Consider the following 17,957-nt stretch of genomic DNA (forward strand, 5'->3'; position numbering starts at 1 on the left):
ACGGCTGGATCCCCCGTATTCGACGGCACCTCACCGGTGTCACCAGACGAGTAGTGGCCGCTCGCCGTGTGCTTCGTGCGCTTTGAGGTTGAGCCCGAGCTCGAGCGGACACCGCCGGCCCACCTTTCCTCGTCCTTGACGAGCTGCCAAATATCAACATATTTGAACTGTAGACCAGTGTCCTGGTAGAAGACGCGCAAAGCCGCCCTCAGAATGTCGGCGCCCGCAGCTCCGCTTTGGTAGTTCGCCGCTTCGGCCGAGTAGATGCCGCAAAATTTTTTGACCTGTGCGTCGACTTGGCCAAAGTGAGCACGGAGCATTGTATATTTGCGCTTCCGGGCCCCTTTCGGCTTAGTCTGGTGGTAGACATCACGGACCTTTTCCCAGAAGCACTTGGCGGCTTGTTGGTTCCCGACGATGGGATCGTACGAGACGGTGAGCCAGGCGGTGTACACCGCCTTAGTTTCTTCGTTGTTGTACGGATGCCGGCCCAGATCCTCCTCCTCCTCCTCCTCGGGTGCCTCAGACGCAGCCCTAGAGCTTCCACCGCCTCGGCTTCCTCCCTGGGTAGGTTCTACGGGGATATCCTCCCGAATCTGGGACAAACCCTGAGAAAGCCGCGAGCCGGGTGGTCGAGCGTAGGCATCCACATCGAAAGTGGGTGGTTGGTACCCACCCGGCGTCGCCGACCCCTGGGTGCCCGGCGTCGACGACCCGGAACCACCTAGTGTGTTGTACATGGTCTCCCAATCGCCGAACGCGTTGAGATCCCACCCACCGGAGCCACCACCGCCGTAATTCCCGTCGCCGGACATTTTGTGAAGGAGATTGAAATAGAAAATTGGAGAGGAATTGATGTTGGTTTAGGAAGAGTAGATGTGTAGTTGTGTGTGAAATGTAATAAATTAGGTGTATTTATAGAATAAGAAAATAAAAATAAAATAAAAATAAAAAAAATTTAAAAAAAGTTAAAAAACGGTAATATGACCTTTTAAAAAAAATTATAAAAATATATTTAAAAAAAAAATTAATTATTGCGTCATCGCTGACGTGTCCCACTCGCGGGCCGGCGAGTGGGAAGCACGCACGAAGCGGGGAGCGCCACGTCGCCCGAGCGCGTGGCGGCACAAGCCGTGCCGCGTTCCGTGCCGTCGGCACGCGGAACGGAATGGGAACGGAATGGGAGCGGAACGGTGCGCCGCAACGCGTTCCGCGGCGAAACCGTTCCGGCGGAACGGCACGCGGAACGCCGGCGGCACGCGTTGCGGGTGCCCTTATGACTTTTATGGGTTTACATATGACTTAAACTAGAGGTGAGCATTCGGATTTTTTCTTATTTTAGATTGGATTTAAGTGTATGCTCTAATATTATATCACTACAACAAATCATCTTGTAAGGAGCAAACTTAGAGACGTTAGAAAATTTTGAAAATTGTCAAAATTTAAGGTGCAAAGAAAAACGTTCTTAAGTTGAGAATACAACTGTCCACTGCACTCTTAATCTTCCTTTTTTTCCTGGAACGCTCTCATTTGCGTCCCTTAATTTTAGTTGAGACACCAAAAATGATAACGTTCTTTAAATCATAGGTGGTGTATTTAGAAACACAAATTAGCATCCTTAATTAAATAAAAAAAGTCCTTAGCTATCCATTCTTTTTTAGTGTATGTCAAATTTATCATGGCTAATAATGTACAGTAGACGTGACTCATATTTAAGTTCATCTCTTTTTACTTCACAATTTTGATTTTGACGGTAGACTTAGCACCTTACAATACAATGTACTAATATCTAAGAAATAATTAACATCATGGTTCAATTTTAAGCCACGTGTAAAGACATGTTTTTCTTCTTCTTCTTCTTGTTTCTAGGGTTATCTCTCTGTGTTCAACTTCTATATAAAGAACTCAAGAAGCCTAGCTCAGAAACAGAACACCACAACTCAAATTCCTTCAATTCCTTCCCAAAATGATGCTAAGCAAAACCCACAATTTCCTCAAATCCCATTGCTTAACAACTCAAACCATACCTCCAAAATTACACAACCATTTTCGCTCCGGCGATGGAAATGTTTCATCTTCCATTCCGATCCCCCGCCGCTCTAAACCTAGGAATCTCCGGCTTCGCCGCGCTTCCACCGGCGTAAAAGCCAGCGTGCTAGCCCAAGTCGAGAAATCAACTTCTGTTAAAGTGGTCATCACCGTGCTCGAGACCGTGGGCGGCCCCCTCAGCCACCTCGGCATCAGCCAGGGGCTCGACGGGCTAACCGACTTGCTCGGTCGAACCCTGCAAGTCGAGCTCGTTGCAGCAGAGCTCGATGAGAGTAAGTCTAAATTTAAATTACTACTCCTATTATATATCATATGTTTATAATGCATTTCTACGAATAGGTGTTAGGGTTTTTTTACTATGTTTCATTAAAAAATTAAAGAATTTGTCACGTCGACAGAGGGCCACGCGCAGCGACCAATCAAATCAACCTAAGCGTAAACATGGAAAAAAAAAGAGTTCCACTTAAATTGGTAGTTGCATTTGCTCCCTTGGATTACAAAAGGATAATATCACGGTACGATATTATTCAAAAATAAAACAAAATATTACTCCTAGTTTTCCCCAGTTAGAGAAAATTTTGAAGAAACAGGATACACAGTGAAATAACGGATCTATCATCTATTAGTGGAATATATTGGGTGCTCTAATTTAGAGTCATGATTATTATGTATTATAATTAAATACATATATATGGATAAATTAATGTATAAACAATCATTGTGTATACAATTAGAAACGTTAATTTGCACGTATTTAAGCTTCAAAAAACGTCCAATGATGTTTCAATTAAAATTAAGAGACAAATATAAGTGTTCTAGAAAAACCATTCCGTTGGTTCCAAAAAAAATATGCATTTTGGATTCAATACAAGTTTTAATGCATAATTGGTAAAGTAATTAAGAAAGAGGTAGAGAGAAAAAGTAATTTAAAATATTGTTAGAGGACAATATGTCCCACCTATTTAGAGAGAAAAGAGTTTTGAAAATAAAAAAAATGCATCTTCCTATGAGACGGACTAAAAAGAAAATAGTACATATTCTCGTAAGATTGAGAAAGTAATTGACATATGTATCCTCAACTTTGCTCCTTAAATATTGACAAAAGTTTCCAACGTGACGTCTCCAATTTTGTATCAGTATAAAATGATTTTATTGTGTGGTAATAGAGTACAGAATCATGGAGTACTTATTTAATAAGTACAGAGAGAATTATTTTGTGGTAATAGAGTACAGAATCATGAATTACTTCTAACTACATAAATGGTACATGATTTTTCTCTTTCGCGCATAAATGATATCTGGTCTTTATTTTATATCGTTTTTGGTACCCCATGACAAAAATAACCCTAGATACTAAACATGCGATTTTTTTGTTATGGATGATATTTTTGAAAATTTCAATTAAATAGAACCAAATATGTGATTTTGTTTTCTTCCTTTCTTTTTCCTTTTTTTCTTCTTTAGTTTATTCTTCTTTCTTTTTTCTTCATTTTCTTCTTTCTTTTTTCTTTTTAGTATTTATCGTTCTCTCTTCTTTCTTTTTTCTCCTTAGTTTATGTTTCCTCTTTTTTCTTTTCTCTTCTTTTTCTTCTCTCTTTTTAGTGTTTTATACATACATCTAATTGTATTCATAATACAAATCAATAACAAAACACCTAATTAAATTAATTATTTAAAGTAATTAAATCAATCGAATATTTTTAATTAAATTATTTATACTCATTTTAGGATTGAAACTCCTAACTAAAAATATTCAACTCTTTATCATTATGAATACAATTCACAATTAAATTTTGATTAAGACTATATTGATTAATTATTAATTTAACATAAAATAATAATAATTATTTATTAATTACTACTAGTTTTTACTACTATAACAATAATAATATTATAATAATTAAATATAGTTATAACTATAATTATGATTAAGTATAAATATTTAAATGATATTAAAAATAAATTGATTATTAATTTATAACATCAAAATAATAATATTAATATTGATTAATAATAATAGTATAAAGAGTGAGGAGAATGAGAGAAGATATTATAATATCACTTTTGGTACTAGTTTTGTCAATGCTAAAAATATCATTTATGACACAAATGGAAAAATGAATTTGTTTAAAGGGTATTTTGGAGTGGAAATTGCATCAGATACCAAAAATGTGATTTATAGGTACCAAAAACGATATAAAATAAAGATCATGTACCATTTATGTGTGAAAGTGAAAGATCAGATACCATTTATGTAGTTCACTCTATTTAATAAGTACATATATATTCTATTTCTTCTATTAAAAATAAAACATTTTCCTTTTTGGATTGTCCTATTAAAAATGAAATGTTTCTAAAAATGGAAACAACACTCTTTCTACTTTTTCCTATCTCTTATTTTACTCTCTTTTATTAACTCACAAAACAACACTACATAAAATCTCGTGCTAAAAATCAAATGTTTCATATTTAATGGGACGGAGGGAATACAATAATGCATTTTTCTTGGTAATAAATTTATATTAAAAAGATAGTACATGACATAAAGATGAATTTTATCTTTCCGTGCCAAAAATCAAATGTTTCATATTTAATGGGACGGAGGGAATACAATAATGCATTTTTCTTGGTAATAATTTTATATTAAAAAGATAGTACATGACATAAAGATGAATTTTATCTTTCCATGCCAAAAATCAAATGTTTCATATTTAATGGGACGGAGGGAATACAATAATGCATTTTTCTTGGTAATAATTTTATATTAAAAAGATAGTACATGACATAAAGATGAATTTTATCTTTGAATACAACTCTATCTTAATCCATATTTGTTCACTTATAGTATAGTACAATTTTACCACATACAATCATTTACCCATCGACGACGCCATGTACTCCCTCTCTCCCTCATTAATTTGTACGGATTGATTTGACACAAATTTTAAGAAATGTAATGGAAAGTGAGTGAAAAAAGTTAGTAAAATGTGTGTCTACCTTATATATATTAATTTTATAATAAAAGATGAGTGAAATGAGTTAATGGAATGTGGAATCAATTACCAAAAGTAGTAAAAGTAAGGGTGTCAATTAATTAGGGATAGACGATAAAGGAAATTCGTGTCAATTAATAGGGGACTGAGAGAGTATTTATTAAAATGGGAATACTAATGGTTGTGAGTTGTTTTAATAGTAGAGTATTTAATGTCTAAGGTCAAAAATTTCAGGTTCGCACCCGATTATGCTTAAATGGTAGAAATAGAGTGTATTCGACCTATACTTTAAGGCAGCGTATACTACTCGATCTTAGTGCTATGAAAATTTGGAGACTAATCTCCCATGGTTCCAATTTCAAATTTTTTTTTTCAATTTTTAAAATTTGGTGGGGGTATTATACATTAGAATATACTTATAGGAGTAGGACCACGCACAGCGACCAATCAAATCAACCTAAAATTCAAAAATTTGGACGTAAATGAGGAAAACAGAAAACTACTGGTTACCATTTAAGTGAGGTTTGCATTTTTTCTTTTGGGAGATTGCAAAAGGATAATCCAAATAACATAAAATAAAATACTAGTAAAAGTATTCAATATTACCCAGCCTGGTCAAGGAAAATTTAAAAGAAAAAAGGAAAACTGTGGAAAATAATATGCATCTATTAAAAGTTAAAACAATACTTATAATCGACTATAAATATTGGGTTCTGTAATGCATAGAGTATACAAAATCTATTGAAAATTACTGCTTTTTGTTATGGTACTAATAATTTTTGAAATTGGCGTCTTCATTATTTTGTGTGATAAAGGAGTAATGAATCCAATATGTGGACAGAATCAGTATAAAAAAAATCATGTATTTTAATACACAGTATATGTAGTATAATGCATTTGCCTTGTCAATTTTATCAAATAATTCCTTTATTTTACTTGGACTTTTTTGGGAAATCACAGAAACTGGAGAGGAGAAGGCCACACTGCAATCTTTTGCACGTAAAAGTGGGGAACATGAGAATGAGATCTACTACGAGTCCAATTTCGAAATCCCAGATGATTTTGGAGAGATTGGTGCCGTTAAACTTGAGAATGAACATCGTCAAGAAATGTTCGTAAAGAACATTGCATTAGATGGATTCCCCTCAGGAATTATCAATATCCACTGTGATTCTTGGATTCATTCCCAATTCGAGAGTCCCGAGAAAAGAGTCTTTTTTTCTAACACGGTAACTTTTGATTGGTCTCCCCTTCACGTATCACGTACGCTTTACTACATCACACTAACTAATTTGCATGTATTTATGCAGTCATACTTGCCATCCGAAACTCCGAGTGGGCTAAGAAGATTGAGGGAGAAAGATCTCGTGGCTCAACGAGGAGATGGAGAAGGAGAGCGCAAGAACTCTGACAGGATCTACGATTACGACGTCTACAACGACCTTGGCGACCCAGACGCTGACCCTGAGTTGGCCCGCCCTGTTCTGGGCGGGCCCGAACATCCCTATCCTCGCCGCTGCAGAACTGGCCGCCCAAGAACTAAAGCAGGTACATTACCTAGTTTAGTGAGTCATTCTTCCTATCACCAATTGGTTTTAGAATGAAACTGAACAGGACTAGGGTTTGGTTAGTTTGCTTCAATGACTAAAAAATAATAACATACTCAATTATTTTATACATGATAGATCCATTATCGGAGACTAGGGCGGACGACCCGTATGTTCCACGAGACGAAGCATTTTCGCAAGTAAAGCAAGCAACATTCCAAGCAAAGACGGTCTACTCAGTTGTTCACGCGCTGATACCATCACTCAGGACATATGCCACTGACCCTGATCAAGGATTTCCGTTTTTTTCAGCCATAGACAGTTTGTTTAACGAAGGGGTCCATCTCCCTGATATTCCGACCACCGGATTCCTGGGAAATATCATACCTAGGCTTGTCAGATCAATCTCTGAAGCTGGCAATAGCGTCTTGCGCTTTGAGACTCCTGAGTTTGTTGACCGTATGTACATTTCTCGAATATGCATGAATATGATTGATAAAGTAATGTGCAGTCAGCGATCCTAATATTATATTAATTGTTGATGCAGGAGACAGGCTTGCTTGGTTTAGGGATGCAGAATTCGCTCGACAAACTCTAGCAGGAATCAATCCATGTGCCATACAGTTGGTCACAGAATGGCCATTGAAGAGTAATCTTGATCCGGAAGTGTATGGACCGACGGAGTCAGAAATCTCCAAGGACATGGTGGAAAAAGAAATTCGAGGATTTTGTACACTCGAGGATGCAATCAAAGACAAGAAGCTTTTCGTCCTAGATTACCATGATTTGCTCTTGCCGTATGTGGAAAGAGTGAGAGAGCTCAAGGGGACTACCCTTTATGGGTCGAGGACGTTGTTCTTTTTGATGCCATCAGGCACGTTAAGGCCCTTAGCGATCGAGCTGACCCGACCAAAGATAGGCGACAAGCCCCATTGGAATAGAGTATTCCTTCCAAGTTGGGAGCCTACAGGCATCTGGTTGTGGAGACTGGCTAAATCCCACGTCCTCGCTCACGACTCTGGTTATCATCAGTTGATCAGTCATTGGTATATCACTTCACACTTACTCTAAACTCAAAGCACCAGTTTAATAAGAAAGATAAATAAACAAAACATCATAAGAATACAAAATTTAAGTCATTTTTGGTTATATAATTCCATAATTCAAATAAAATTAGTTAAAGTTTCAACCCATAAATAGGATTTAGTATAGTTATAGTTATTTCTTTACTTTACACTGATATGAGATTTTTTTTTTGTTCCAGGCTAAGAACTCATTGTTGCGTCGAACCATACATCATTGCAACACACAGGCAACTAAGCGCGATGCACCCGATTTATCGATTGTTGCATCCCCATCTACGATACACGATGGAGATCAATGCACTGGCTCGCCAGGCACTCATAAACGCCAATGGGATCATCGAGTCTGCTTTCTCTCCTGGAAAGTACTCCATCGAGCTGAGCTCAGTTGCTTACGACCTTCTCTGGCAATTTGACTTACAAGCGCTACCGGCAGATTTGATTAACCGGTAATTAATTATAACCAGGGATAATAGTCATTTAAATCACAAACAGTCAATTTTTGTCAACTGTCTCATCCGTGTACAAAACAGAGGCATGGCCGTGGAGGATCCAAGCGCGCCCCACGGCGTGAAGCTGGTGATCGAGGATTACCCTTACGCGAACGACGGTTTGCTTATATGGGACGCCATCAAGGAGTGGGTTTCCGACTACGTCCCACAATACTATACCGACGCTAGCCTCATACAGTCCGACACCGAGCTACAAGCGTGGTGGACGGAGATAAAAACGGTAGGGCACGGCGACAAAAAGGACGAGCCGTGGTGGCCGGAGCTCAAAACCCCGGACGACCTAATCGGGATCCTGACGACCATCATATGGACGGCTTCCGGCCACCATGCGGCCGTGAACTTCGGGCAGTTCGACTACGGAGCATACTTCCCGAACCGGCCCACCACCGCCCGTGTACCAATGCCGGTCGAAGACCCGAGCCCGGAAGGAAAGAAGAAGTTTCTAGAAAGGCCGGAGGCGTTTCTGCTGGAGTGTTTCCCATCGCAGCTTCAGGCGACGGTGATTTTAACGATTTTGGATGTGCTTTCGAATCATTCTCCTGATGAAGAGTACATTGGGGGACAAATTGAGCCTTACTGGGAAGATAATAAAGTGATAAAAGCTGCGTTTGAGCGATTTCATGGGAAGTTGATGGAGATTGAAGGGATCATTGATGCTAGAAATGCTGATTTGAGTCTGAAGAATAGGTCCGGAGCTGGCGTGGTGCCGTATGAGCTTTTGAAGCCGTATTCTGGGCCTGGTGTTACAGGGAAGGGTGTGCCAAATAGCATCTCTATTTAGAACTCATGATAATGTGCATTTCTCTTGCTCATTCAATAATGCAAGGTTGTTCAACCAAATCTAATTAATTAGTATAAAAGTCAAGCATGATTTTTTAATCCAACTATACCCAATTATCCACTCACTAATATTTACTCCCTCCGTCCCAAATAATTTGTCTCATTTTTCCATTTTGGTCCGTCCCACATAATTTGTCTAATTTCACTTTTTACCATTTTTTATAGTGGACCTCATATTACACTAACTCATTCCTACTCATATTTTATTATAAAACTAATATATAAAATTAGGATCTACATTCCACTAACTTTTTCAACTCACTTTTCATTACATTTCTTAATCTGTGCCCGGTCAAAGTGAGACGAATTATCTGGGACGGAGGGAGTAATTATTTTCTATTTTTTATCATTAATATTCTTCCAACTCATTTATACCTACTACTATTTGTTTTTAGTGATTTGACCACGGAACCATATCATTATATATCTTTGTATACCTATTATTTTAAGTAGTAGTAGTAATTATTGTTTGTTTAAATTATTTGTTATTGTAAAATTATGAAAACATAAAAAATAACAAAATAAAATATATAAACAAACAAACCAAAAGTATAACTACAGCAATTCTGATACGAATTTAAGGATAAATAATTGATACTAAAAAAATAAGAAATTGTAGTAAATACAAATGGATTATAATTGGAGAAAAAAATTATAGTAAAATTCGTCTCTATTCATAGAGAATTAAAAATTATAAATTTTGATATACTTTTAAATTTTTTTTAATACAATATATTAAAAATCAATAAATATTAAAAAAATAATTAATCATCAAAGTCTATTTCTAATTTGGTAGTCCACAAGTCAAAGAGACAGAGGCCACTTACTATTTCTCATTTTTTTATAAATGACATGAAGGAGAGTTTTTTTATAAATGACATAAAGGATTCTAATGTATTAAAAAATTTCATTGACATTTTTTATTTTATAATTTCCATAAACATCAAAGCTTGAGAAAAAAACAAAAAAATTGAGCTTTGATTGTTTATAAAAATTGTAAAATTATCCAGGATTCTAATGTATTAAAATTTCATTGACATTTTTTATTTTATAATTTCCATAAACATCAAAGCTTGAGAAAAAACAAAAAAAAATGAGCTTTGATTGTTTATAAAAATTGTAAAATTATCCAGGATTCTAATGTATTACAAAATTTCATTGACATTTTTTATTTTATAATTTCCATAAACATCAAAGCTTGAAAAAAAACAAAAAAAAATTGAGCTTTGATTGTTTATAAAAATTGTAAAATTGAAAACATCAATAACAATTTTTGTTATATTAAAATTAAACTGATGAATATATAAAATAATTCAAACAATGTTACAAGTGTAATGGCGAACATGGTGCTTAAGAATAATACTCACATAATAATATATACTCCATCCGTCTACAAAAAATAGTCTCATTATGCATTTTGGGGTATCCATGAAAAATAGTCTCATTTCAAAAATTGAAACTTTCTCTCATACTTTACTGGCTTTTCCTCCTTCTCTCTTTTACTTTTTCTCATCTCTCTCCTCATTTTTTCTAATTTTTCTCTCATCTCTCTTAGTTTACCAATTTCTTCATTAAAATCAGTTAAAACTAATTTTCATGGACTGAGGAAGTATAATATTCTCCATCATTTATGTTTTGATGTACATGAGAAGAATCAAACCACTACCGTTATTTGATCCTTATTATTAGTAGGTGAAAATAGTATCCAACTACGATAGCTGAAAGGTTGTAATTATCTAGATTTAGAAATATCAAATTCTAGAAAATATAGTTCAAATTTTAAGAAAATGATAAATTTTTATCTAAAATATGGTATTCTTTTATAGTTTTACGTTTGTTATTAACTAGAAAATGGGGCCGGGGCGGCTAAGTTTGGGTCACATAATTTTCAATATGAAATGTTTAAAAGAAATTAGATATCCAAAAAAACAACTTTTACTCTTCTTCTTCAAAGAAGACAAATTATCCAAGCAAATATCTTGCAAGCAGATGACCAAGTCGATTTTCACATGTTTTCAGCCAGCGCCTTAGAATAATTGCCTTTAGCCACCTTAGTCAAGGATAAAACCTATGAGATGGATAATTGTGAATTTGTGTTTATAATAATGAAAGTATTAACTGTATTCATATGTGAATAGAGTTCGGAATTTGATGCTTTGGATTAAGACTAGTTTTAGAACAATTCACGATAAAAATTAAGATTATCTTTGGATAAGACAATTAATTCACTATCCTTGGTCGTGTTTTTTCATAAGTATCTCAAAATCAATTGGTGATAGTATGGTCTACTTGTCATTTCCAATTTAATACTTCAATTAACATGCATAATTAACATCATAGTTCAGTTTTATGCCACGTGTAATTACATATTTTTTCTTATTTCTATGTGCTCAAGTTGTATATAAAGAGGTCAGAACCAATAAATAATTTCAATTCTTGCAAAAATGATGTTAAGCAAAGGCAACAACTTCCTCAAATCTCATTCTTTAACAACTCAAACCCTTCCTCCAAATTTACACAACCATTTTCGCTCCGGCAAAGGAAATGTTTCATCTCCAATTCCGATTCCTTGCCGATCCAAACAAAGGAATCTCCGGCTACGCTGTGCTTCCACCGGAGTAAAAGCCAGCTTGTTGACCCCCGTCGAGAAGTCAACTTCCGTTAAAGTGGTCGTCACCGTGCTTGATGCGACCGAGGGCGGCCTCCTCAGCCACATCGGCATCAACCAGGGGCTCGACGGATTAACCGACTTGCTCGGCCGAAGCCTGCTCGTCGAGCTCGTGGCAGCAGAACTCGATGCTAGTAAGTCCAAATTCAAATTACTTTGTTAGGTTTTAGATTTTTTTTACTATGTTACATTTAAAAATTGAAGCACGGTCTTTCAAAATTTAATATGCCAAGATTAACTTTTTGTATCATTAATTTGTGATGGTTAGATGAAATAATGAAGATTTGTTCTTTTTGAAAATTTTGTAATGCCATGCATATGTTCTTCAAAAGGACCACGCACATCGACCAATCAAATCAATGTATTTCCAACGTTGTTTTACGTACTAAATTGCGTGGTTGCATCTGTCCTCTTGGAGATAGCAAAAGGATGATAATAATAAATTAACAATAATGGAAATAAAATATTCACCAGTTCTCCCCCAGTTAAGCCTTCTAATTTATGGAGTACATAATCAATTTAAATATTTTTTTTCATGTGATAAGTACTATTTTTGTAATAAAATATTAGCGGCTTGATTATTGTGTGTGATAAAGTTTTGATAAATATATTTATACAGATACATTTTCTTGATAATGATTTTATGTAAATGAACTATATAGAGTAGTAGTACTACTATTGTCGGTATCCTAAAATTATTGATGCACATTTTGTCATTTTTTTTCTTAAATTAGTGTACACTTATTTCTTTGTAAATTTTAGACATAATTTTCTTTCATCTATATTTTTACTTAATTTTTGCCATATTATCATTTATCAAAACTCATGCTACAACTTAATGAGGACCATAGTTCAGATTATGTTTAATTTACCACAAATAAAAGATTATGTGTTATACATGTATGGTAATAGGGAATCATTTTCAATCTTTCAATTATAAGTATCTAGCCTAGGGTAAAATCGCATGTACAGTATTTCGTTAGTACAGAATTTTACTGTAAATACAATAGTTTTGTACTTTCACTGCAAATGCTTACAAAAAAATGTTTTTGTAAGCGTAGGGTATAGCTATCGAGTTTTGATTTTGTGTACCTAGTCTTGTTAGTCTAAGTTTGCATTATTTATTTTATTTTGTATACTTAGTTTGTTTTAAATGTTTCAAAAATTGCTATTGACACTATTATTATACTCCATATAAATAATATGCAAATCAAAGGTTGGTTTATTTTTTAAAACTATAAAAAACGATTGATCGATCATTGGTTTTTTTTTTATGTTTATTGGGTCCGGTTTGTGGTGTAGTCAACGTATATTACTCAAACTTAATCATTTTGAATTTGGACAATCCAACCAGTAATCAATAACTTCTTTTTGTATTTACTATCAATTGTTAGAATTCTTTTCATCCAAAAGGACCACACATCGACCAATCAGATAAAAATAGAGTACCACTAAATCTAAATGCGTGGTTGCATTTTTTCTCTTGCAGATTGCAAACGGATAATAATAATAATAATATATAACGATAATGAGTGCTAAATTATGAAGACGATAGTAAAGTTCAATTTGATTGATGTCCCATCACCATTAATTAATTCACTTATAATTCCTTTTATTTTACCTTGGCTTCTTGGAAAAATTGAAGAAACTGGAGAGGAGAAGCTGAGACTGCAATCATATGCACGTAAAAGTGGGGATAATGAGAATGAGATCTACTACGAGTCCAGTTTCGAAATTCCAGATGATTTTGGAGAGATCGGTGCTGTTATACTTGAAAATGAACATCGTCAAGAAATGTTCGTTAAAAACATATCATTGGATGGATTCCCCTCTGGCTCCATCAATATATATTGTGATTCTTGGATTCATTCCAAATATGATGATCCTGAGAAGAGAGTCTTTTTTTCCAACACGGTAAATTTTACTTCAATTTAAATACAATAATTATGTTTGTTACTTTGACATGAAATCACACTAATTTACATATATATAGTCATACTTGCCATCCCAAACTCCAGGTGGGCTGACAAGATTGAGGGAGAAAGAGCTCGTAGCTCTTCGAGGAGATGGCGAAGGAGAGCGCAAGATCTCGGATAGGATCTATGATTATGACGTCTACAACGACCTCGGCGACCCAGACAACGACGAGGATTTGGCCCGCCCTGTTCTTGGCGGGCCTGACCATCCCTATCCTCGTCGCTGCAGGACTGGCCGCCCAAGAACTAAGAAAGGTAAATAAGCTCCATTAAAATGTTAAGATATTCACATGTGAATTGTACATACCGAAAATAATACTCCCTCTGTTCTCTAAAAATATGTGCACTTTTCATTTTCGTCCGTCTCATAAAAATATGAGCATTTTCATTTATGAAAAGTTATCCCAATTTATTACTCTTATACAACAAGTAATTTACAACTTATACCACCATTAAAACAGTAGTAATAATATGGATCTCACTATCCACTAACACTACTTTAACTATCTTTTCTCATTCTCTCTCTTACTTTACCAATTTTGTCTTAATTCACGTGTCATATCATATGCTCATATTTTTATGGGACGGAGGGAGTGAAATAAAAAGTGATCACCTAGTGAGTCAATACTCAGCTCACTAATTGATTTTAAGATATAATCTCACTAGGGGTTGATTGGTCTATCCCTTATCCTGGACATACACAGATCCATTATCGGAATCTAAGCCCTCTGCGATGTATGTTCCACGAGACGAAGCATTCTCCAAAGTGAAGCAAGAGACCTTTCAAGGAAAAGCTATCTATTCAGTGGTGAATGGGCTGGTGCCATTGCTCAAGTCAGTTGCAGTCGACCCCGACCAAGGATTTCCATATTTTTCAGCTATAGACGGTTTGTTCAACGAAGGGGTCCTACTTCCGGATATTCCGACCACTGGATTCCTCGACAACATTATACCTAGGCTTATCAGAGCAATCACTAGCACCGGCAACACCATCTTGCGCTTTGAGACTCCTGAGTTCATTGACAGTATGTACATTTCTTGAACATGCATGAATATGATTGGACAATCCTAACATTTGTACTGTTGTTGCAGGAGACAAACTTGCGTGGTTTAGGGATACAGAATTCGCTCGACAGACTCTAGCAGGAATCAATCCATGTGCCATACAGTTGGTCACCGAATGGCCCTTGAAGAGTAAGCTTGATCCTGATGTGTATGGACCGGCGGAGTCAGAAATCAGCAGGGAACTCGTGGAACAAGATATTCGAGGATTCTGTACACTTGAGGAGGCAATTGAACAGAAGAAGCTTTTCGTCCTAGATTACCATGATTTGCTTTTGCCTTATGTTGGAAGAGTGAGAGAGCTCAAGGAGACCACCCTTTATGGATCGAGGACATTGTTTTTCTTGATGCCATCGGGTACGTTAAGGCCCATCGCGATCGAGCTAACCCGACCAAAGATAGGCGACAAGCCCCATTGGAATAAAGTATTTGTTCCAAGTTGGGAACCTACAGGCGTTTGGTTGTGGAGACTGGCTAAATCCCACGTCCTCGCTCACGACTCTGGTTATCATCAGTTGATCGGTCATTGGTATGTCAAACTCAAACTCTCTAAATTCGTCATAAAAGGAGTAGTCTGTGAGACTCAGTCTCTCTTTACACGAATATGGGATATTTGTTTACTTCATTTGCCAACCCATGAGTCATATAGTGATCCAAATTCGCCTTTTATGATGTAAGATATTTATTTGCTTCATTTGTCGGCATACTTGACAGTAACAAACTATATTTTCCAGGCTAAGGACTCATTGTTGCGTCGAGCCATACATCATTGCGACACACAGGCAACTAAGCGCAATGCACCCGATTTATCGATTGTTGCATCCCCATCTACGATACACAATGGAGATCAATGCATTAGCTCGTCAGGCACTCATAAACGCTGATGGGATCATCGAGACTTCTTTCTCCCCCGGAAAGTACTCCATGGAGCTGAGCTCAGTTGCTTACGATCTTCTCTGGCAATTTGACCTACAAGCACTGCCAGCAGAGTTGATTAGCAGGTAGTTAGTTATACGGTCAAATTCTGATCAATGTTATAAAAATTTAAAAACACATTAATATAATTAAATAATCAAGTTTCAATTTTTCTCAATTGTCTTGTCTGACTTGTTGGACAGAGGAATGGCAGTGGAGGATCCAAGTGCACCTCACGGCCTGAAGCTGGTGATCGAGGATTACCCTTACGCGAACGACGGTTTGCTTATATGGGATGCCATCAAACAGTGGGTCACAGACTACGTCCGACACTACTATCTTGAACCAAGCCTCATACAATCCGACAGCGAGCTACAAGCATGGTGGACAGAGATAAGAATGGTAGGGCATGGCGACAAGAAGGACGAGCCATGGTGGCCGGACCTCAAAACACCAGACGATCTTATCGGTATCCTGACAACCATTATATGGACAGCTTCGGCCCACCATGCAGCCGTGAACTTTGGGCAGTTCGATTACGGAGCATACTTTCCGAACAGGCCAACCATTGCCCGTGTGGCAATGCCAACTGAAGAACCGAGCTTGGAAGAAAAGAAGAAGTTTCTAGAAAGGCCGGAGGCGTTTCTTCTGCAGTCTTTCCCCACACAACTTCAAGCAATAAAAGTTATGATCGTTTTAGATATTCTTTCGAACCATTCGCCTGATGAAGAATACATCGGGGGTCAACTCCGGCTTTACTGGGAAGATAATAAAGTGATAAAAGCAGCGTTTGAACGATTTCAAGGGAAGTTGATGGAGATTGAAGGGATCATTGACGCTAGAAATGCGGATTTGAGTTGCAAGAACAGGTCCGGAGCGGGTGTGGTGCCGTATGAGCTTTTGAAGCCATTTTCTGGGCCTGGTGTTACAGGGAAGGGTGTGCCAAATAGCACCTCCATTTAGTCGTTTGTATGTATGTGAAACTGATTAATTATGTGATCATGATTTAGCTAGTTTAATAAAAGGGGCAATTCAGTCCATTCCGCACCTTTTGAAATATGAACGGCAAATAATGAAGTTTCAATATTTCGCTACTATCCCGTAATATGAAAATCGAAAATTGATGAGGAAAAATCGAGGTGGTGTTGAAAATAAAACGATGTTGTTTTGTTTGTCACTGTTAGAAAATACAATGCGGAAAATAAAAGACTATTGCAGAAAGTAAAAGACGGAGAGAACTTTAAAGACTACATTGTGAATGCCTTGAATTTTTTATCTCAATGGTTACACAACTTTTATATGCTCTAATTTTAGCTATACATGGAAAATATATTCTAATTATACTAATATCCTTTGTATTTGATTTTCCATAATCTTTAATTGTTTTCCTTCTTTATTCTTGCCATAACTTCATCACTTGTCTTCTTGTTCTCCAATTAATTGATTTCCTTATTCTAACACTCCTCCTCAAGTTAAGTATCGAGTTTTTCGACACTTAACTTGCACGATCTTTAGTTTGATAAATAGTTTATACTCGTATTTAAAAGTTCTTCAATTTCCATTGACAGTTTATGCTCGTATCATAGAGCTTCTTCAATTCATCATTGATAATTTATACTCGTATCAAAGAGTTATTGAAAGTTTAGACTCGTTTCAAGGAGCTTTTCATTCATCTTTGAAAGTTTTAACTCGTTTCAAGGAGTTCTTTAATTTTTCTTCAATTTTTGTTGACGGTTTTAACTCATGTCAATGAGCCAATCTAGACATTTTTAACTCGTGTCCGGGAACTTGTCTAAACAGTTTTTACTCATATTTAGGAGCTATCTTAGATAGTTTTAGCTCGTATCCAGGAGTCATCTTAGATAGTTTTAACTCATATCTAGGAGCCATCTTAGACAGTTTTGACTCTTGTCGAGAAGCTAATTCAGACAGTTTTGACTATTGTCAAGGAGCTAATCTAGACAGTTTTTGCTCGTGTCTAGGAGCCACTTTATTTTTTTTCTGACTGACAATTTTTACTCGTGTCGAGGAGCTCATTCACCTTTTTTACTGATAGTTTTTACGAGTTTCGAGGAGTTCATTCACCTTTCTGACTGACAGTTTTTACTCGTGTCGAGGAGCTCATTTACCTTTCTGAATTTTGTCTTCTTGGCGACAACCTGTTCAGCGACGCCTATTCCGACGAGTAATCGTCGAACTCTGTGGAGCCTCTCTGCTCCATAGGTCCTTCTTCTCCGGCTAATATTCTTTCTTGATTACACCTCAAGATTCTTTGCTGCTTACTTAATTGGCTATGGATGTAGGTTCAATAGC

General features: G+C 36.4%; 2 protein-coding genes across 2 annotated transcripts; both read left to right on the forward strand.

The window, feature by feature from the left end:
* Positions 1 to 1,912: 1,912 nt before the first annotated feature.
* LOC121752947 (linoleate 13S-lipoxygenase 2-1, chloroplastic-like) lies at positions 1,913 to 9,067 on the forward strand. The gene is made up of 7 exons (XM_042148055.1): positions 1,913 to 2,321; positions 6,003 to 6,271; positions 6,353 to 6,590; positions 6,728 to 7,048; positions 7,137 to 7,635; positions 7,854 to 8,120; positions 8,205 to 9,067. The coding sequence occupies exons 1-7, from the start codon at positions 1,967 to 1,969 to the stop codon at positions 8,962 to 8,964; spliced, it is 2,709 nt and encodes a 902-aa protein (XP_042003989.1). The 5' UTR covers positions 1,913 to 1,966; the 3' UTR covers positions 8,965 to 9,067.
* Positions 9,068 to 11,438: 2,371 nt separating this feature from the next.
* Positions 11,439 to 16,703, forward strand: LOC121752956 (linoleate 13S-lipoxygenase 2-1, chloroplastic-like). Its single transcript, XM_042148067.1, has 7 exons — positions 11,439 to 11,825; positions 13,337 to 13,605; positions 13,685 to 13,922; positions 14,372 to 14,692; positions 14,760 to 15,258; positions 15,464 to 15,730; positions 15,848 to 16,703. Exons 1-7 carry the CDS (start codon positions 11,468 to 11,470, stop codon positions 16,605 to 16,607), a joined length of 2,712 nt encoding a protein of 903 aa, XP_042004001.1. The 5' UTR covers positions 11,439 to 11,467; the 3' UTR covers positions 16,608 to 16,703.
* The last annotated feature ends 1,254 nt before the right edge of the window (positions 16,704 to 17,957 follow it).

This window comes from Salvia splendens, chromosome 1 (assembly GCF_004379255.2).
Source record: "Salvia splendens isolate huo1 chromosome 1, SspV2, whole genome shotgun sequence".
NCBI lineage: Eukaryota > Viridiplantae > Streptophyta > Magnoliopsida > Lamiales > Lamiaceae > Salvia > Salvia splendens.